This window comes from Alosa alosa, chromosome 19 (assembly GCF_017589495.1).
Source record: "Alosa alosa isolate M-15738 ecotype Scorff River chromosome 19, AALO_Geno_1.1, whole genome shotgun sequence".
In the NCBI taxonomy this organism is placed as follows: Eukaryota; Metazoa; Chordata; class Actinopteri; order Clupeiformes; family Clupeidae; genus Alosa; species Alosa alosa.
Window position 1 is genome coordinate 13538827 of NC_063207.1, and position 16292 is coordinate 13555118.

A 16292-nucleotide genomic window follows, 5' to 3' on the forward strand; every position below is an offset into this window, starting at 1 on the left:
ATTCAAATCAGTTATTTGCTTTACCGGGAGTCAGTGGAGTGATTTTAATACTGGAATGATTTGATGGAATCATGGTGTTCTGGTTAGCACTCTGGCCGCAGCATTTTGGATAAGCTGGAGTTTGAGCTCCCAGGACCCGGACTCTGATCTGAGAGAGAAGGAGAAGTGGAGAGAGAGGGCAAGAGAGAAAGAAAGTAAAAGAGAGAGATTGAGTAATTCCCAAGCCCTTCTCCAGAGAATGTTATATTAATCTCCCCAGAGATAGCTTGGCACAAAAGGATTAATTAATCATAAGTGTTATTAACTTGTCAGTGCATGCCCAAGAGGGACAGGGAGGAATCCTGATCTGTTGTTTTATTATGTTTAGCTTTTTTCCCTATTAGATAATAATCAGGGTTTTAATAATATTTCTTCATTGTCCAAGTGTGTCATTCTGAGTTCATCAGTCTTCACTCTTCACATAGGCTAATTTGTGTTATTAAGTCAACTGTTTACACTGCGGGTGGTGTCCCGCAGGCGGGACAATTGCAGTGCCCCCCACTTCCCCCCAACATTCTAAATCAATTGTATGCACTATATTGTTATGTAGCATAGTAATATTATACACCATTTAAAAGCTTGAACTCTTAGGAATCCATATGACAACATTTTCATGTCTGTATAGTGCTTTACATTGTCAGATTAATTTTACTATGTCTCAATTAAATTTGATCAAAAATTCCCCCCTCCGCCTTTGGTGCCTCCCTACTTTCTAGCTGCAGTGTATATCCCTTAGCAATAAGTAGATGCAGCATATTGGGTATTGAAATATTCACAGGAATCCCTAGAAATTGTACATTCATGTTGTTTTATCCAATATTCGTTGTGCAGATGTATAGTCCATCTTATACACACCCATTGAACCAACAAAGAAAATGCAAAAATAGAGAGACATTTGTGTAATCATTCCATATTTTCTGTAGTCATTCTATATCAAAACACCTGACATACATTCAAAAGTATGTCTACAAGAAACCTCAAAGTGTTACCTTTCATTTGAGACCAGGATTATGCTTCTACACCAAGCAGTAAGCATTTTATTGTCAGTATGCATTTTGGGTAACCAAAAGTCCTATGGGGAGTTTCCATAGGGCATTTTACAAAATGCATGAGCATATCTTGGCAAATAATAGTCTAAAGTACTCATATTTCATTCTATATTGATCTACTTTGAGATACAGATTCACAAGACCTGGTAGTGGGCCTCAGTTGTGTTTCCAAGACAAAATAAATAACCAAGAATGTGGTAATTTCCAGAGATGTACAAAACCGCCTAAAAAAAAAACTATCATTCTACCCTTTGCCACTCTTTGACAGTTCATCACACAGTCAATCTACTTGGACTGCTTTCAAAAGAGGTCAAGCACTTGAATATAAGTCAAAGTACATGTGGAAACAGGGCCATTGTTAGTAGGCAGTGTGCAATGTTGAGCAAAAAGGGTGCTAAGTGTAAAGATTAAAGTCACACACGTTGATACATCATGCTATATACTGCTATATATGACCAAATTTGAAATCTTTGAATAAATAGCTTCAGAAAATATGTCCCCAGCTGTTCGCGTGTGTGTGTGTGGTGGGGGGGGGGGGGGCTGGAGGGTGCTCCTGTGTATTTGCTTGTGTATTTTGCTATCCATGTGTGTGGGTGGTACTATGGTATCATTGGCATAGTCACCCTCAAGTGCTCCTCTGTTTGCCAACACAGCAGTGTAGTCATCATCACAATTTGCATGCCTTGGAGAAATGAAACAGATTTTAATAAAATGATTTGACCCCCACACAGGGTCTTTGTGTACATACAATAGCAACACACAGAATGGATTAGAACAGCACACACACATCATAAACAGTACTGTGGTGTTGGTGATCACAGGTCAGGTCACAGTGATGGTGTGTCAAGCACACAGATGCTGGCTAGTGCTATAAGTCAGACCTGCCAATGCCAGCTCCCAAATTAAGATTGGCCTGTGGACTGGGATTTCTCCCTGTGGTATTTTTTTATTTTTTTTTGGTGATAATGACTTCCGAGAAAGCCCTGAAGGAAGCGCAGTCTTGTTTATAGACGGTATATTTAATGGAGCGCATTTGAGAGAAGCACACTGGGGCACAGCTGTGTACACATGCAGAGATCTGTGAACACAGCCAGGCAGGCAGCAGCCTTGGCAGCGGCTACACTTGCAGTACAGTTAGGATGATTGTGACACTCAGGGTGTGTGTGTGTGTGTGTGTGTGTGTGTGTGTTTTGAGAGAGAGAGAGAGAGAGAGAAAGAAAGATTGTATGTGAGTGTGTACATTTTTGTATAGATTGTAAATGCACTTGTTTGTACTTATATGTTTATATGTACAAACAATGTATGTATGTATGTATGTATGTATGTATGTATACATGTTCCTTGACTGTGTTAGCTTGTTATTGTTTCCCTTTACCTATGGTCAGTTCCTGGAGATGGTATAACATACTGTAAATGAGTGTTTGGCCAACACAAAGCTTTGCGTATCCCTGATGTCAGTCAGGCTTCAGGGTTATCCTAGAGCCACAGGCAGCCCCAGGTGTTTGATCCTAAGTTCCAGCAACCAAGCTGGCCTCTAACGAGTTTAATGTGAAGTGCCGTGGTCAAAGTAGTCCATTCTGGTGAGAGTCATTTAGGCGGACTGAAATCACTCACAGTCTCCTCCTGACCCACGCTGCACCGAGCAGCGGCCATTTTGTGCCAGAACGGCAACCACATGGATGTCAATTGCAGTGGGGTGGCAAGGAGACAAAACCAGGATGGAATGTAGTCGCTGGCCAAGTGGCCTCAGATGTGAGGCTCGATGACTGACAGGGGAATTTAGGGAGTTGTGGGGGTGAGAGCCATGGACCTTTTACGTTACTGACAGCGAACATGTACCCCAAGTGAAAACACACACACACACACACACACACACACACACACACACACACACACACACACACACACACACACACACACACACAGAGAGAGACTCACATTCACACACACACATGGCCAGCAGACATCTGTGACTCTTTAGTCTGCTTTAACAAATGTATATTTTTGGGTGTGTTCTATGTGTGGATTTTGATGTGATGAATTGTTTGCGGATCGTGTTGCTGTTCAGCACATGCCTGCTGTACATGCTAAATGAAGCTGTTGAGCAGAGGCCAGTTCCCCAGTGGGGGAGCTGAGTATTTCTGCTAACCTCTCACCACAATGTTACATCCACAGAGAAGCTCTCCTCAAAAGGCTCAGAGCATCTGCTGTGTGTGTGTGTGTGTGTGTGTGTGTGTGTGTGTGTGTGTGTGTGTGTGTGTGTGTGTGTGTGTGTGTGTGTGTGTGTGTTTGTGTGCATGTTGCATCACAGTTTATTTTTTGCTTTGATTTGTGAGAATCAAAGGAGTCACGTGTTGTCTGACTGATCAGTAAATTTATGACAGGACATGTGGTTATGGGAAATGAATGTGTCAATTAAGGCAGTAATATATGGTCTTGTTTTTTATACCTACGGCCATTCAAGTTTATTTTCTGGCTTGTGTGTTCAAATAGTTCATATTTGAAACCTTCATTATTACAGTACACTCATTATATTTAAAAAAAAAAAAAAAGTTAATTGTAGTCTGATATTAAATCATGTATCACTTATTTGTATTATACCCAAGCAGCAAACATGATATGTGTAATAGTATAATAATGAATAGGTTAATATCACAATGTGTTTCTTGGTAGATTGATTATAGAAATGATATGTAATATTCTGCATTATAACCCTTATGTTATAGAACACAAATGTATGATGACACAATATATTGTACATGATTATAATAATCTGATTTAAATGTGCAATTCAGACAAGAAACAGGAAAAATATAACTTTTTATAACCTTTTTGTTTCTACAGGCCTGGTTGAAATCTGTCTTATGCATCCTTTAGATGTGGTAAAAACAAGGTATGACACACACACACACACACACACCCACACACACACACACACACACACACACACACACACACACACACACACACACACACACACACACACCAAATCACACACCGAATCACCAAATCATGGCTTTGCTTGTTTGCTCAAGTATTTAGTATTATGGACAACATGATTCATGTGATTAAAATGTGAAATCTAAGTTAACGTAACATGATTTTTTAAATGTTGTAATCATGGACACGGCTATGCGGTGTGATGGTGATTGTGCAGACTGTGTCCATGGCGATAGAGAGAGGAGACTGACGGAGCGTGTGGCGGAGAGGTGGTGTAAGCCGGTGGTCATGGCTCTCATGCGTGTATATGGGCATGAGACTGCCGTTAACAGATCGTGGGGCCCCACTAAAGCTTTACAGCCTGTGCTGTGGCCCGCCAAGACCTCTGGCTCAGAGGACCACTCTGGCCCCTCTCTCCCTTGCTCTCTCTCTCTCTCTCTCTCTCTCTCTCTCTCTCTCTCTCTCTCTCTCTCTCTCTCTCTCTTCTTTCTTTCTTTCTTTCTTTCTTTCTTTCTTTCTTTCTCTCGCTCTCTCTCGCACTCTCTCTCTCTCCCTCTCTCTTTCTCTGCCCTTCCTTTCTCACCCCCTCAAACTCACATTCTCTCTCTCTCTCTCTCTCTCTCTCTCTCTCTCTTCTCTCTCTCTTTCTTTCTCCCTCCGCCCTCTGTGTTCCTTTTCATTTTTTTTCACTCACTCAAACTGGGCAGCATTCCCCTTGTTTACTGCAGCAGTTTCTTGGTAAATAAAGTTTTGAGACCTGCCCCCTTAAAAGGGATAAGATGTAAGCGCTTTGAAAGGGGTGTCACTGCCAGAGCAGAAATGCTGCCATAAATCTGTTTGTGTGTGTGTGTGTGTGTGTGTTTGTTGTGTGTGTGTGTGTGTAGGAGAGAGAGAGAGGTGGAGAGAGAGAGAGTCTGCTTGTATTAACTGATATCTGATACCTTGGAGTCGTGTGGTGTGATTTATGCTGTCACGTTGAAGGTAAAGGCTTGATTACAGGTAAAGAGCGCTCTCAGTTTTTCTCTCTTTCTATCTTTTCACTCACTTTGGCTTATTCTCTCTCTCTCTCTCTCTCTTTTTCTCTCTTTGTTGTACTCCCAGGGTGAAGGTTAAAAGCACACTCTCTTTTTTTCTTTGTAATGATCTTCCCCAAAAAATGTGATAATGGTCCCACTAAAGTCTGACAGCTTTATTTATGTTTTTTTTTTTTTTCTCGTTTACTCTGCTTCTGTCTCTGTCTCAAAGTCTCTTGTCTTGCATTTGCTTGGTCTGAGTCGAAATATGTCAGTCAGTCTATTTTTAGGTCTCCTACATAATATACAAAAATACATAGGGAGCTCACTCACAAAATGCACATTTACATGAGACTTTAAACAAATGAATAAATCCTTTTTGTAACTTGATGTGTTGCAAGTTTCTATATGCAATATGCATGAATCCGTTAACCGTTTAAAATGATTTGCAGATATCCACTTTTAGGACATTTTTATCAATTCATAGGGGCGTACCAATGAACATGCCAATATTTTCAAACATCAGGATGTGGAGGGCAAGATTTGCTCCCATATTGCATTGAGTCTATGAACCCATATTGGTTCATAGACTCACGGTTGACAGTTGTCACAGTCATGGTTGTCTTGCAGGTAAAAGTGGACATCCTGTTATCTTTCTTTGATCGTGGGAGTTGAGTGTTGAGGACAATCTACCTGTCATGACAACCTGCTCTACACTCTAGTGGGTCTGAGTAGATAGATAGAGGAAGCAGTCACTCCCCAGGCTGAGATGACCAGGCTCTGGTGATACCACACCCTAAGACCTTTATTTGTTCTGAATGTGCATCTGCATATAATTCCAGTGGTGTAGTTTACATGATACGCAGGACTACGCAGTATACCCACTTAAAAAGCATCACCCTCTCCGTATACCCACTTAATAGGCAAGGATAGGTATTAACTTTTGGGGTTGATCACAGTATACCCACTACAGCTAACTATACTACATCTTAGTATACCCACTACTGTACAGCTACGGTAACTAGACTACACCATTGTATAGTTCTGTATGTGATTTCAAGTGTAAGACACTGTGCTAGAGGTTCTGATGGCTGTCATTCTTTTTGTACCATTCTTTTCATGCCAAACCATTCTATTCCATCCTTCACCGCCTCTGAATCACGCACTGCGCGCTCCTTCCCGCTGGCCACAGATTGGAAAAACCTGGGGTCACCCCTGGCAGCTGTAGGCATGACGACACAACTTCCATTTGATCCCAGCGTGCATGAAAGTGCCGGACTCAAGGCTTGATGGTGGTTGGGGAAGCTGTTAGGGAAGGGGGGGTTGACGAGCCCCTTTTGACTGATGACGTCCTGCCTTACTGGGAGGCAGTGACAATGGGAAAAGGGTCAGTGGGGAGGATGGAGGATGATCCTCTGGTCCACTACCCCCCCCCCCACACACACACACACACACACCTCCAACACAACCTCCCCCCCACCCCACCCGCTGCTCTCTGAACCCCGCTGCCCCTCTGGTGGAATCCCTGAAACAACCTTTAAACAGCGGGGCTCAAAGCCCACTAGCGGAGTGCGGAGCTGGCCGAGCCTGTTAAAGCAGCACGAGGGCAGGTCAGACCCTCTCGCCTCACTCTGCCTCTGGTCAGCACACACACCTCCTCCATCTCCAACACTTCCTGTCTCCTCTTGTATACTCAACTCCTTTATCACTACCTCTCTTTCTCTCTCTTTCTTTCTCTCTCTCTTTCTCTATTCATCTTTTTCACATGCTGTCCTTATCACGTTTTCCTCTTAGCTCTTCATGTCTGATTTTTTCCTAACATTCTCTCTCACAGAAAGTGATGCTTAAGAGCTTGGCGCTGAGTGGAATATTAATTTATGCAACAAATGTTAATTATTTATTTATCAATGCAACCGTTTCGGTTGTTGTGACAGCACTTGTCTGAACAGATGTATATATTTTTACTTTTCCCACACACACACTGTTTCACAATTGACATGTAAAATATCAAGTTTCAGAGTAAAAGCGCTGTGGGGTTTACCAGTTGATTTGTGGTGGCCACGTTGGGCCAACTCTGTGTTTAGTGGCCATGGGCCATCAGGTCATGACCAGTGTCTGGTCAAAGCTTCTCCTCGTCTTGGCAGGCCTCCCTTTCTCCTGACATCTCTCCTTTCATCTGTGTTCTCCAATCCCTCCCTCTGTCGCGTCCTCTCTTCTCATCTTCTTGTATCTTGTAACGTGTGTGTGTGTGTGTGTGTGTGTGTGTATTTATTTGTAAAGGTATATGTATGTTGTAGGGCTTTCTATGTTTTCACTGTTAGGAAGAGCTGGGACATTATCAGGTCCTATACGAGTGCTTCAGCTACCGTCAAGAAAGAGCACATGTGCATTCTGTTTCACCGTGACCAGTACCTCCATATGTGTCTTTATATTTGTTTCCTCATGGCTCCCATTCAGGCCAACAGCCAATCTGACAATCAAACACAGACAGTAGCAGAGCCATCACCTCCAGCCGCTGGGTCAGCTCTGTGTACAGACGCCCGGTCCTCAGGAGACCTGCTACATTAGAACAGCCGTGACTGGCCCTGCAGCTGCCTGAAGAAAAAACAGGGGGCCACTTTGATGTGAGGAAACGGCAAAGGGATGAGCAAGGCTCCCCCCAGCGTCAGCAGGCAGCCCGAAGGGCCCTGGTCATGCCGAGACAGCTGAGGACAGCGACTGACCCCAGTGACCTCTGGGCCTGAAACTCGAGCCCTTGAGTTACTACTTCTCCACTGCCCCCTGCCTACATTGACCAGGCCATGGAAAAACATGCTGCGAAAAAGTAAAGAGAGAGAAACACAGGTAGAGAGAGAGAGAAAAAAAGGTGGAAGGGGTGGACAACGTAGAATGCCAGGAGGCGTCCAAATGGCGCGAGAGACAAACGAGTTCTCATCAAGTCCTTTATGACGTCCTTAAAATGGGCCATTGCAGCTCACTGGGACATTATTATTTATCATGCACGTGTCCGCACCCTGTTTGCGTTTGTGTGGTGTAGTGACACCCTCATCCACACAGCCTGTTTTAAGTTTGGCTTGTAATGGGACATGGCAAGCAGCGCAACAGGAGGTTTCACAGGTCCATACCTGATCCTGTGGGCCCATGCTTCCATACCATCTCAGATCCCAGACCAGGTTCTTTCTAATGATAACGCTGATCAGTTTTGCATTCATTGTCAAAATGTGAACAATGGTTAGTCACTTACATGGACATTCCACAGTTTCGAACCTCAGTCGGGACTCAGACAGCCATTAAAGTCCACTCACTTATTCTACTTTTTTTACAAAACAAATGGTCAGGATAAGTATATTTGTGCCAAGCCTCTGGAATGGACATGAAGACGATATTGAATCCTGATGTATTCTGCTGAATCTTGTTAGCTGGCTGAGTAGTTGTAGTCATGGTAGACTGGACTGTGGCCCTGTAAGGGATCAGGCCTGTCCTCCTCCCCGCGCCTCTTTGACCTTGGCTGGCCATGACCCAGCCTCCCTGGGTGCAGGGGGAACCTGTGGAGTGGCTGAAACCCAACCTGGCCTGGCTCAGACCAGACCCAGGCTACCCGCCGGGTCATCAGCGCCAGGCTTTTATCACTTCCCGTCCCCCTGTATCTCCCCTCTCGCCCCAGCCCACCAGCCCCTCTTTATCTGTGTGCCCTTTTCTGACTCCTTCAGACGCACTCGAGCGCCTCTTCATCTCTCTGTCCTGCCCCTCTTTAGGACTTGCTCCAGTTTCATGTGTTACCCTCTGGACACTACATGTATCACTTAGTCTCTCTCCCTAAGTCAGCTCTCTCTCTCCCTCCCTCCCTCTCTCTCTCTCTCCCTCTCACTCTCCCTCTTTCCAATTCACCATTCTCTCTCTCTGTCATTCTGTTTTAATGTGAACATGATTAATTACAAAGAATCCAACGCATAAGATTGCCTTACACACTTCAGCTCTGCGAGTAGCCTTCAGATTAGTGGCCGGGCGACCCTTCGTTGGTGTGCCCCTCATCCGTGATGGATTGTGTTAGTTCCTACTGCTTCCTCTCCCCTTCAGAGTGAGCTAATGTTCTGGTCCAGCCCACTCATTAAGATGGCGTCAGCGCCGAGTGTTTGGTTTGGGGCCTATCTAACGCGCAGAGAGGAGAGGAGCGCGGGTGTGATTGGGGCCATGTTGGATCATTTAGGTTAGGCAAGCTTTTAACCCACCATACCAGTTCCTATGCACTTCTGCCATCTTTATGATCCTGCTCATTAAAATTAACTATCTGGCTGTAAAAAATAGATTTTCTTTTAATGCTGCCTTCTGGATTCTCTTACGTGGCGGATTGCGGGTGAAAAGAGGCTTTGCCCCGTGTTCTCCCGATCACAATTTTCTTGGCCCTCTCGCTCTTCTGGAGGGGACTCTCTGGACTAAAATCACACTTGCTTTGCTTCAGATACTTTTTTATTGTTTTCATGTACAAAGATATAATTGATTTTAGTGTGGGTAGAAGGTATGTGAGCACTGCAGGTTGACGCAGAAAATCCCATGAAAATTTTAATGGCTGAAAACATGCCTTTTATGTTGATTATGTTGACACCGTTTCTATTCTGTTCGTGACTCATTATTTCGCTAATATGAGATTACCTCAGTTGAAACACTTTTATGTGATCAGTGCAGTAATTTTGACCCCTTGACACTGTCCTGTAGCTGGGGGAATACCTTTATTTTTAACGAGGCAAATTTAAGAGACTCTTTAAACCGTTCGGCCTGCCCCTTTAAAAACCCCGGCCAATCAAACCCGAAGCCTTTTGATCAACCCAGTCCCCCCTCTCCCCAGCCTCCCCCAGGCCCTTTTCTCTTTTTAACACCATCATTATTGGGGCTCACCCATCCTCTTGTCCTGTCGCCCTGTTTTCTGGGGGGACCTGAACTGCAGGGGCCACTCCCTGAGGGCCCCTAGAGAGCCACGGCCCCCTGCGCCCTCTCCACCCCTTGGCCCCTGAAACATCACGCTGCTCTCTATAAAATAACACATCCAAAGGAGGGAGGGCGCCAGCTCCCTTCCCCCAATACTCCCCCCCCAACCCCAACCCAACACCCACTGCCTACCCCATCCCACCTCACCCCTGCACCCCACCCCCACATCACTCATTTGCCTCAGCCCCTGTGCCCGGCTGCCCATTCCGCCCTTGTGCCTTTTATTGGGCGCGCTGGGTCAGATGGAGACTGGGGGTAGGTGTGAGTGCTGCTGCTGATGGGGTGGGGGTATTTATCTAGGCCCGGAGCGTTCCTCTCCCCTGGCTCCCAGAAGCTCTGAGGCTGCCTGGCCTCTCCTTCACCCTCACCTGGGCGACCGCGGGACCCGCGCCCGACCCATAAAAGCAGGGCTGCTGGGAGCTGTGGCGCGGTGCAGATGAACTCACGGCTGTCATCACGCCGGTGTATATCTGCTGCGATGCTGACAGGATGTCGAGAGAGGGACTGATTGTTATGAAGCCCCATGGCTTTCTCTGTTTGTCTCTCTTTCTCTCTCTTTCTCTCTCTTTTCTCTCTATTTCTCTTTCTCTCTCTCTCTCTCTCTTCTCTCTTCTCTCTCTCTCTTCTCTCTCTCTCTCTCTCTCTCTCTCTCTCTCTCTCTCTACCTCTCTCTCTACCTCTGTTTCTCTCTCTCCTCTCTCTCCCTCTCTCTCTACCTCTGTTTCTCTCTCTCCTCTCTCTCCCCTCTCTCTCTCTACCTCTCTCTCTACCTCTGTTTCTCTCTCTCTCCTCTCTCTCCTCTCTCTCTCTCTCTCTCTCTCTACCTCTGTTTCTCTCTCTCCTCTCTCTCCCTCTCTCCTCTCTCTCTCTCTCTCTACCTCTTTCTCTACCTCTGTTTCTCTCTCTCTCTCTCTCTCTCCCTCTCTCTCCCTCTGTTTCTCTCTCTCTCTCTCTCTCTCCTCTCTCTCTCTCTCTCTACCTCTGTTTCTCTCTCTCCTTCTGTTTCTATCTGTCTTTGTCTCTTTCTTTCTTTCTTTCTCTTTTTCCCCCATTTTCTCTTTCTTCCTCTCCCATCTGTCGTTTCCTCCATCTGCTGAGTTTACAACAGGACACCATGCTTCCAAGGTCTGAAGTGCGGAGCCAATCAAAGCAGACATCCAGCATCCACGTCGCTCTCCTGAGCACCCACAGGCTGTCTGAGTGCTGAGACACAGCCTGCCTTATCTGTCAGTGGGAGCCCACATAGGGACTGATCATAGGGTGTAAACCAGTAAACCTCGGCTTGCTTTTCCTGTGTGTGTGTGTGTGTGTGTGTGTGTGTGTGTGTGTGTTTGGTACCTCTGAAAGCTCAGGGGCTCAAAGTAGTCATCTTGTCTCTCAAGGTTACCAGGTTCCACTCATCTTCTCATCTTCTCTTCTCTCTCTCTCAGTCTCTTTCTTTCTCTCTCTCTCTCTTTTGCTCGCTCTTTCCCCCCTGCCTGTTCTCTTTTTTTTACCTTAGGCAGGACCATTTTATGATGGGGTAGGCAAGGGCCACAAGGAAATGAGTTGACCCCGGGGTCAGGAGGCAAAGCAGAGGGGCAGGAGAGCGGCATGGCACGGCCCTGCCATTGCTCCACCGAAGACTGGATGGAGTCGCAGTGAGGGAGAAACAGAGAGAGGGAGCGAATGAAAGAGCAGAGAATAATGGACAGTAACAAAGGAGGAATGAATAGCTTAAAAGAAGAGAGAGAGAGAGAGAGAGAGAGAGAGAGAGAGAAAGAAGAGAGATGGTGAGAGACTGGACATGAGGTAGACATCTTCCAAAAGCCTTCTTGCATCTCTTGACCCTCCAGTCATGTGCCTTTAATTACGCTAGATTTAAATTTGTTTACAAGCCCCACTGCTCTTAAATCTTCCGGGTCTGTGCCCCCCTGGCTACCACTGAAACCACCATGACCCCCTCCCCACACCCACCTCCAACTTTCTGATTGCCTCATACCATAATATCCAGTGTCCACCCCCCCCCCCCCCAAACGTCAACTCTGTTCTTGTCCCTGCTCCTCTTCTCTACCTTCCTTGAAAATGATACCACCACTCGTGTTCTTTTTACTAGGTTTCAGTCACAGGTTCAGTGATATATGTCGATCCACTATATTCGATTCTTTCAGAGACACCCTGGGTGGATAGCGGAGTGATATAAAAGGTTGCCTCACCCCATTGGCCCTCCACCTCCCCTCGGCTGGAACCATGGGCCCTTTATGGCCCCATCAGGCACCCGCTTGGACGACTAAGTGCTGACCTCCTGACCCGGCAGTCAAAGCCATATGAGGAAGAATATTTCCTCCTGCCCTACACACACACATACTCGCACTGATGCGCGCGCACACACACACACACACACACACACACACACACACACACACACACACACACACACACACACACACACACACACACACACACACACACATAGATGCACACACATTCTCATCTCTCCCAGTCCCTCCTACTTTCTTGCTCTCCATTTCTCTCCATTATAATAATAATAACAATAATAACAATAATAATTAAGCTGTGGTAAGAAGAAGGGATGAAACCTTTAATTAATCTAATTACATGAGAAATGTCTCTGTGGTATCAAGTAACATTTACTTCTCCGTTCATTTTGTTCATTTTCTTCCATTTAATGTCCATTTAAAGTCTTCCATTTAATATGAAAGACGATATACCATACACTGCACAGTACTAATCAGCCCCCATTTTCCAAGACTCACTCAGAAAACATCTCCATTAGCAGTGTGTTAAAAGCCTCATGTATACACACACACACACACACACACTCACACACTATCTATTACCCTCCTTCACCACCATGTTAAAACATTTACACACACACAGAGACAAAGACTCACAGTCACGCACAAACACCAATTACTGTCCCTCATCACCACATTAAAACATTTACACACACACACACACACACACACACACACACACACACATTCAATCACAGTCACACATACTCGCACGTACGCACAGACACACACACACACACACACACACACACACACACACACATACACACACAATCCTTACTCACATTCTCCACTTAAAAACATTTACACAGCGCTTGGTAACCTTTATTGGCAAGTTACTGGGCTGTTTTTGCTGCAATAACAACAAAAAAAGGGCTCTCAACCTGTTCAATCATATTAAAGGTTTACACGTTGCTGAAGAGCTGTAACCGCCAGGTTACTGGCCTGTTCACCCGCCGCCTCACACCCTCGGCGACACGCAAGAGGCCGGCCACGTAGCGCTCACCCGCTAATTGGAGAAGGAGAGGGTTAAGTAAATGTTTGACTTCTCCCACGTTCAAGAGGGGCTTGTGGCGGGTGCCTCCGGAAGAACAGAGTCACCAGAGAAGGAAGGAGGAGAAGAAGAGAGTGAGGGATTCGGAGAGAGGAGTGGTGTGGTGTAATGTCGTGGGTGTAACGTGGTGTCTTCTGCAGTGGGCCTTTTGTGGTGCTGTGGGGGGAGTACATATTTGCTAGTTGTACTTCAATGATGCACCACTCAGAAAGGTTGTACTTCAGAGATGCCCCAATCAGAAAGGTTGTACTTCAGTGATGCACCAATCAGAAAGGTTGCAATTGTGGATAATAAATTAAATAGATTAGTGATTAACAGCATTCCATCCTTGCAATCAACATGCTATCAGATAATTCAGATGAGGTCAAAATACGGTATAATCCTCTCATTAAGTCTCATTGACTCTAACAATACCTTTTCAGTAGCTTCACATCTGCTTTTCAGGTGACTGTAAAAGTATAGAATACTAAAAAAAATAGTTTCATTAAATCATGTTTATTTCTCAAACCCTGTCTTGTCAGGTTTCAGCTCCAGAGAGGGACGAGTGATCCCAACAGCTACAGGAGCTTAGGACACTGCTTCAGCACCATCTTCCGCAACGAAGGGTAAGCTTCACACCTCCAACTCCTCCACACCCCTTACTCTGGCAGAGCTACCAACAGAAACACAAAAAATACAAATTACCTTTGTTTGAAATAGAGATGTGATGAGATGTTATGAGTTGTGTGTGTGTGTGTGTGTGTGTGTGTGAGTGTTGCTGTTCCATGGAAGGGCAAATACAGTGTACATTTAATTTATAATAAAATAACTTTGCATTACAACTTTGCATTACTGGTTGGACCTGCCCTGCTTAATGTGAAATGGTAACTGATGTTTAGAAACAATGGGGCTGATGTTTTTCTCTGCAAGTCTCTGTACTGTTTAGCCAACGGCTGGCGTTGTTAATTAAATTTCTAATCAAGTAATCTAACAGCTATTTGGACTTACTTGATTGGAAATATGTCATTGAGAAAAAATATTTATGTTTTAATTAACATTCACTAGCACATTATGATTTGTGGTTATTTCAATTGTGTGTACAATATGTATGTGAGTATATATTCCAATGTATCCACAGCCAGTTATTAAATCAAAAGTTTAGCTTATGGTCATAGACCCCTCCATCAGGCCTTATTTTACTAAACACATAGACAATTTTAGATATAATTTTTGTTTTTTCAGTTTATGTTTATAATTTCACTTTTGTAGTGAAATATTCTCTGGTACCCGTCTAATTCGGTCTCTTCTCAGATCCATATCCTTGGCTTCTCGGCCTCTATTTTTTATGATAGATTTGTATGAATTTTTAAAATGTTATAATGAAGTAATGACATTTAATTGAGTATGAACGTCAGCTCATGGTCATACACTACCCCCTAAAACAGACAGACAGACAGACAGACAGACAGACAGACAGACAGACAGACAGACAGACAGACAGACAGACAGACAGACAGACAGACAGACAGACAGACAGACAGACAGACAGACAGACAGACAGACAGACAGACAGACAGACAGACAGACAGACTAAGATCCACACACCACAAACACCAGATCTTCTTTCCTTTCACCCAATTATCACTTGTTCAAGGGTGTGATGGCTGCCCAGTTGCCTGTGGTGGATTAACCACCAGCCTGAAGCACTTACAACTTACACAAATTCCACAGCCTGGGCGCACTTATTATTAAAAATAAACTTTTCCCTGGTAGCAGTCTCTCTCTCTCTTTCTCTTTCTCTTTCTCTCTCTCTCTCTCTCTCTCTCTCTCTCTCTCTCTCTCCTTTTTCTCCTTCCTTCCTTCCCTTTTCCTCTCCTCTACCCCTCCTTGGTCTGTTTGAAAGGAAATGTGAGCCTCAAAGCTTCAACAAGCAATTAGTGCAAAAATGGAAAATGACTACTGTGGCAAATGTTAGCAAAACCCTTAGGTTTTGAAAGATAATATTTAAAAGGAAAAAACTTGCCTGTTTGACACCTGGCTGTCTTGCATAATGTTTTACGACCGTATGCCGGTGAACTCTAGAATCGTACCATCCTCTTTTAAGGGATACTGACACATTTTTGTTGAAATACTGTTACTTAAACATTCATACTTTTTTTGCTTTCCATGCATAGATCATATATGGTTTAAATATAACCAATTACAGACCATAGACACATATATAAGCGCTATGTTAGTTTACATGTTTAAGAAGATAAAGCTGGTTTTCTCATGTCCCCTTGGGTTTAGAACTCTTACCTCGGTCTGTTTGCTGAAGGCAATGTGAAGATGATGGCTCATGGAGGACAGCAATATTTGTAGATGAAGCATGCAGGCATGTTTACAAGGACCCATGAAGGTGACTTCGGACAGGGGCATTTCTCACAGCCAGCAGAAATAAAGAAAAAAGTAGAAAGAGAGACAATCTTTCCATGACGATCGCTAGAATACATGTTGAAAGGATCTCTCCACCATCATGGCTACAGGACTTAGAGACATGCAAAGAACATGTTTCATTTCAGCAAGTTTTAATAGTTTAAACATGGGTAAAGACGACAGGTGAGCAAGCTTTGTAGCTCCCGCCAGGGATGCGACTGGATTTTGTTTAGTTAGCTTGATTTGTTTAATTTGTGGTTTTCTTTCCTTCCTTGTGGCTTGTCAAAATTGTGGCCAGGTCAGAGAAATGGTTTTTATGAAAATCGGAAGCAAATGATGAGCGCACACACACACACACACATACACATATACACACACACACACACACACACACACACACACACACACAAGCACATGTACGTGTAGATGTACGCATGAGTGCAAACTTACACACAGGTGGGCCCGGCAATAGCCCAAACAATTTGTGTACAAGATCTAAGAAGCGCTTAAAACACGTGTGTTT

The 16292-nt window shown here is 44.6% G+C and overlaps 1 protein-coding gene across 4 annotated transcripts in view; it reads left to right on the forward strand.

The window, feature by feature from the left end:
* slc25a21 (solute carrier family 25 member 21) overlaps window positions 1-16292 on the forward strand; it is an 87218-nt gene that overhangs the window by 53408 nt on the left and 17518 nt on the right. For all 4 annotated transcript variants that reach the window (XM_048227446.1, XM_048227445.1, XM_048227448.1 and 1 more), the window contains 2 exons: window positions 3933-3981; window positions 13897-13980. In XM_048227446.1, coding sequence (XP_048083403.1) covers window positions 3933-3981; window positions 13897-13980 — 133 coding nt within the window. The remainder of the gene's footprint in view (window positions 1-3932; window positions 3982-13896; window positions 13981-16292) is intronic.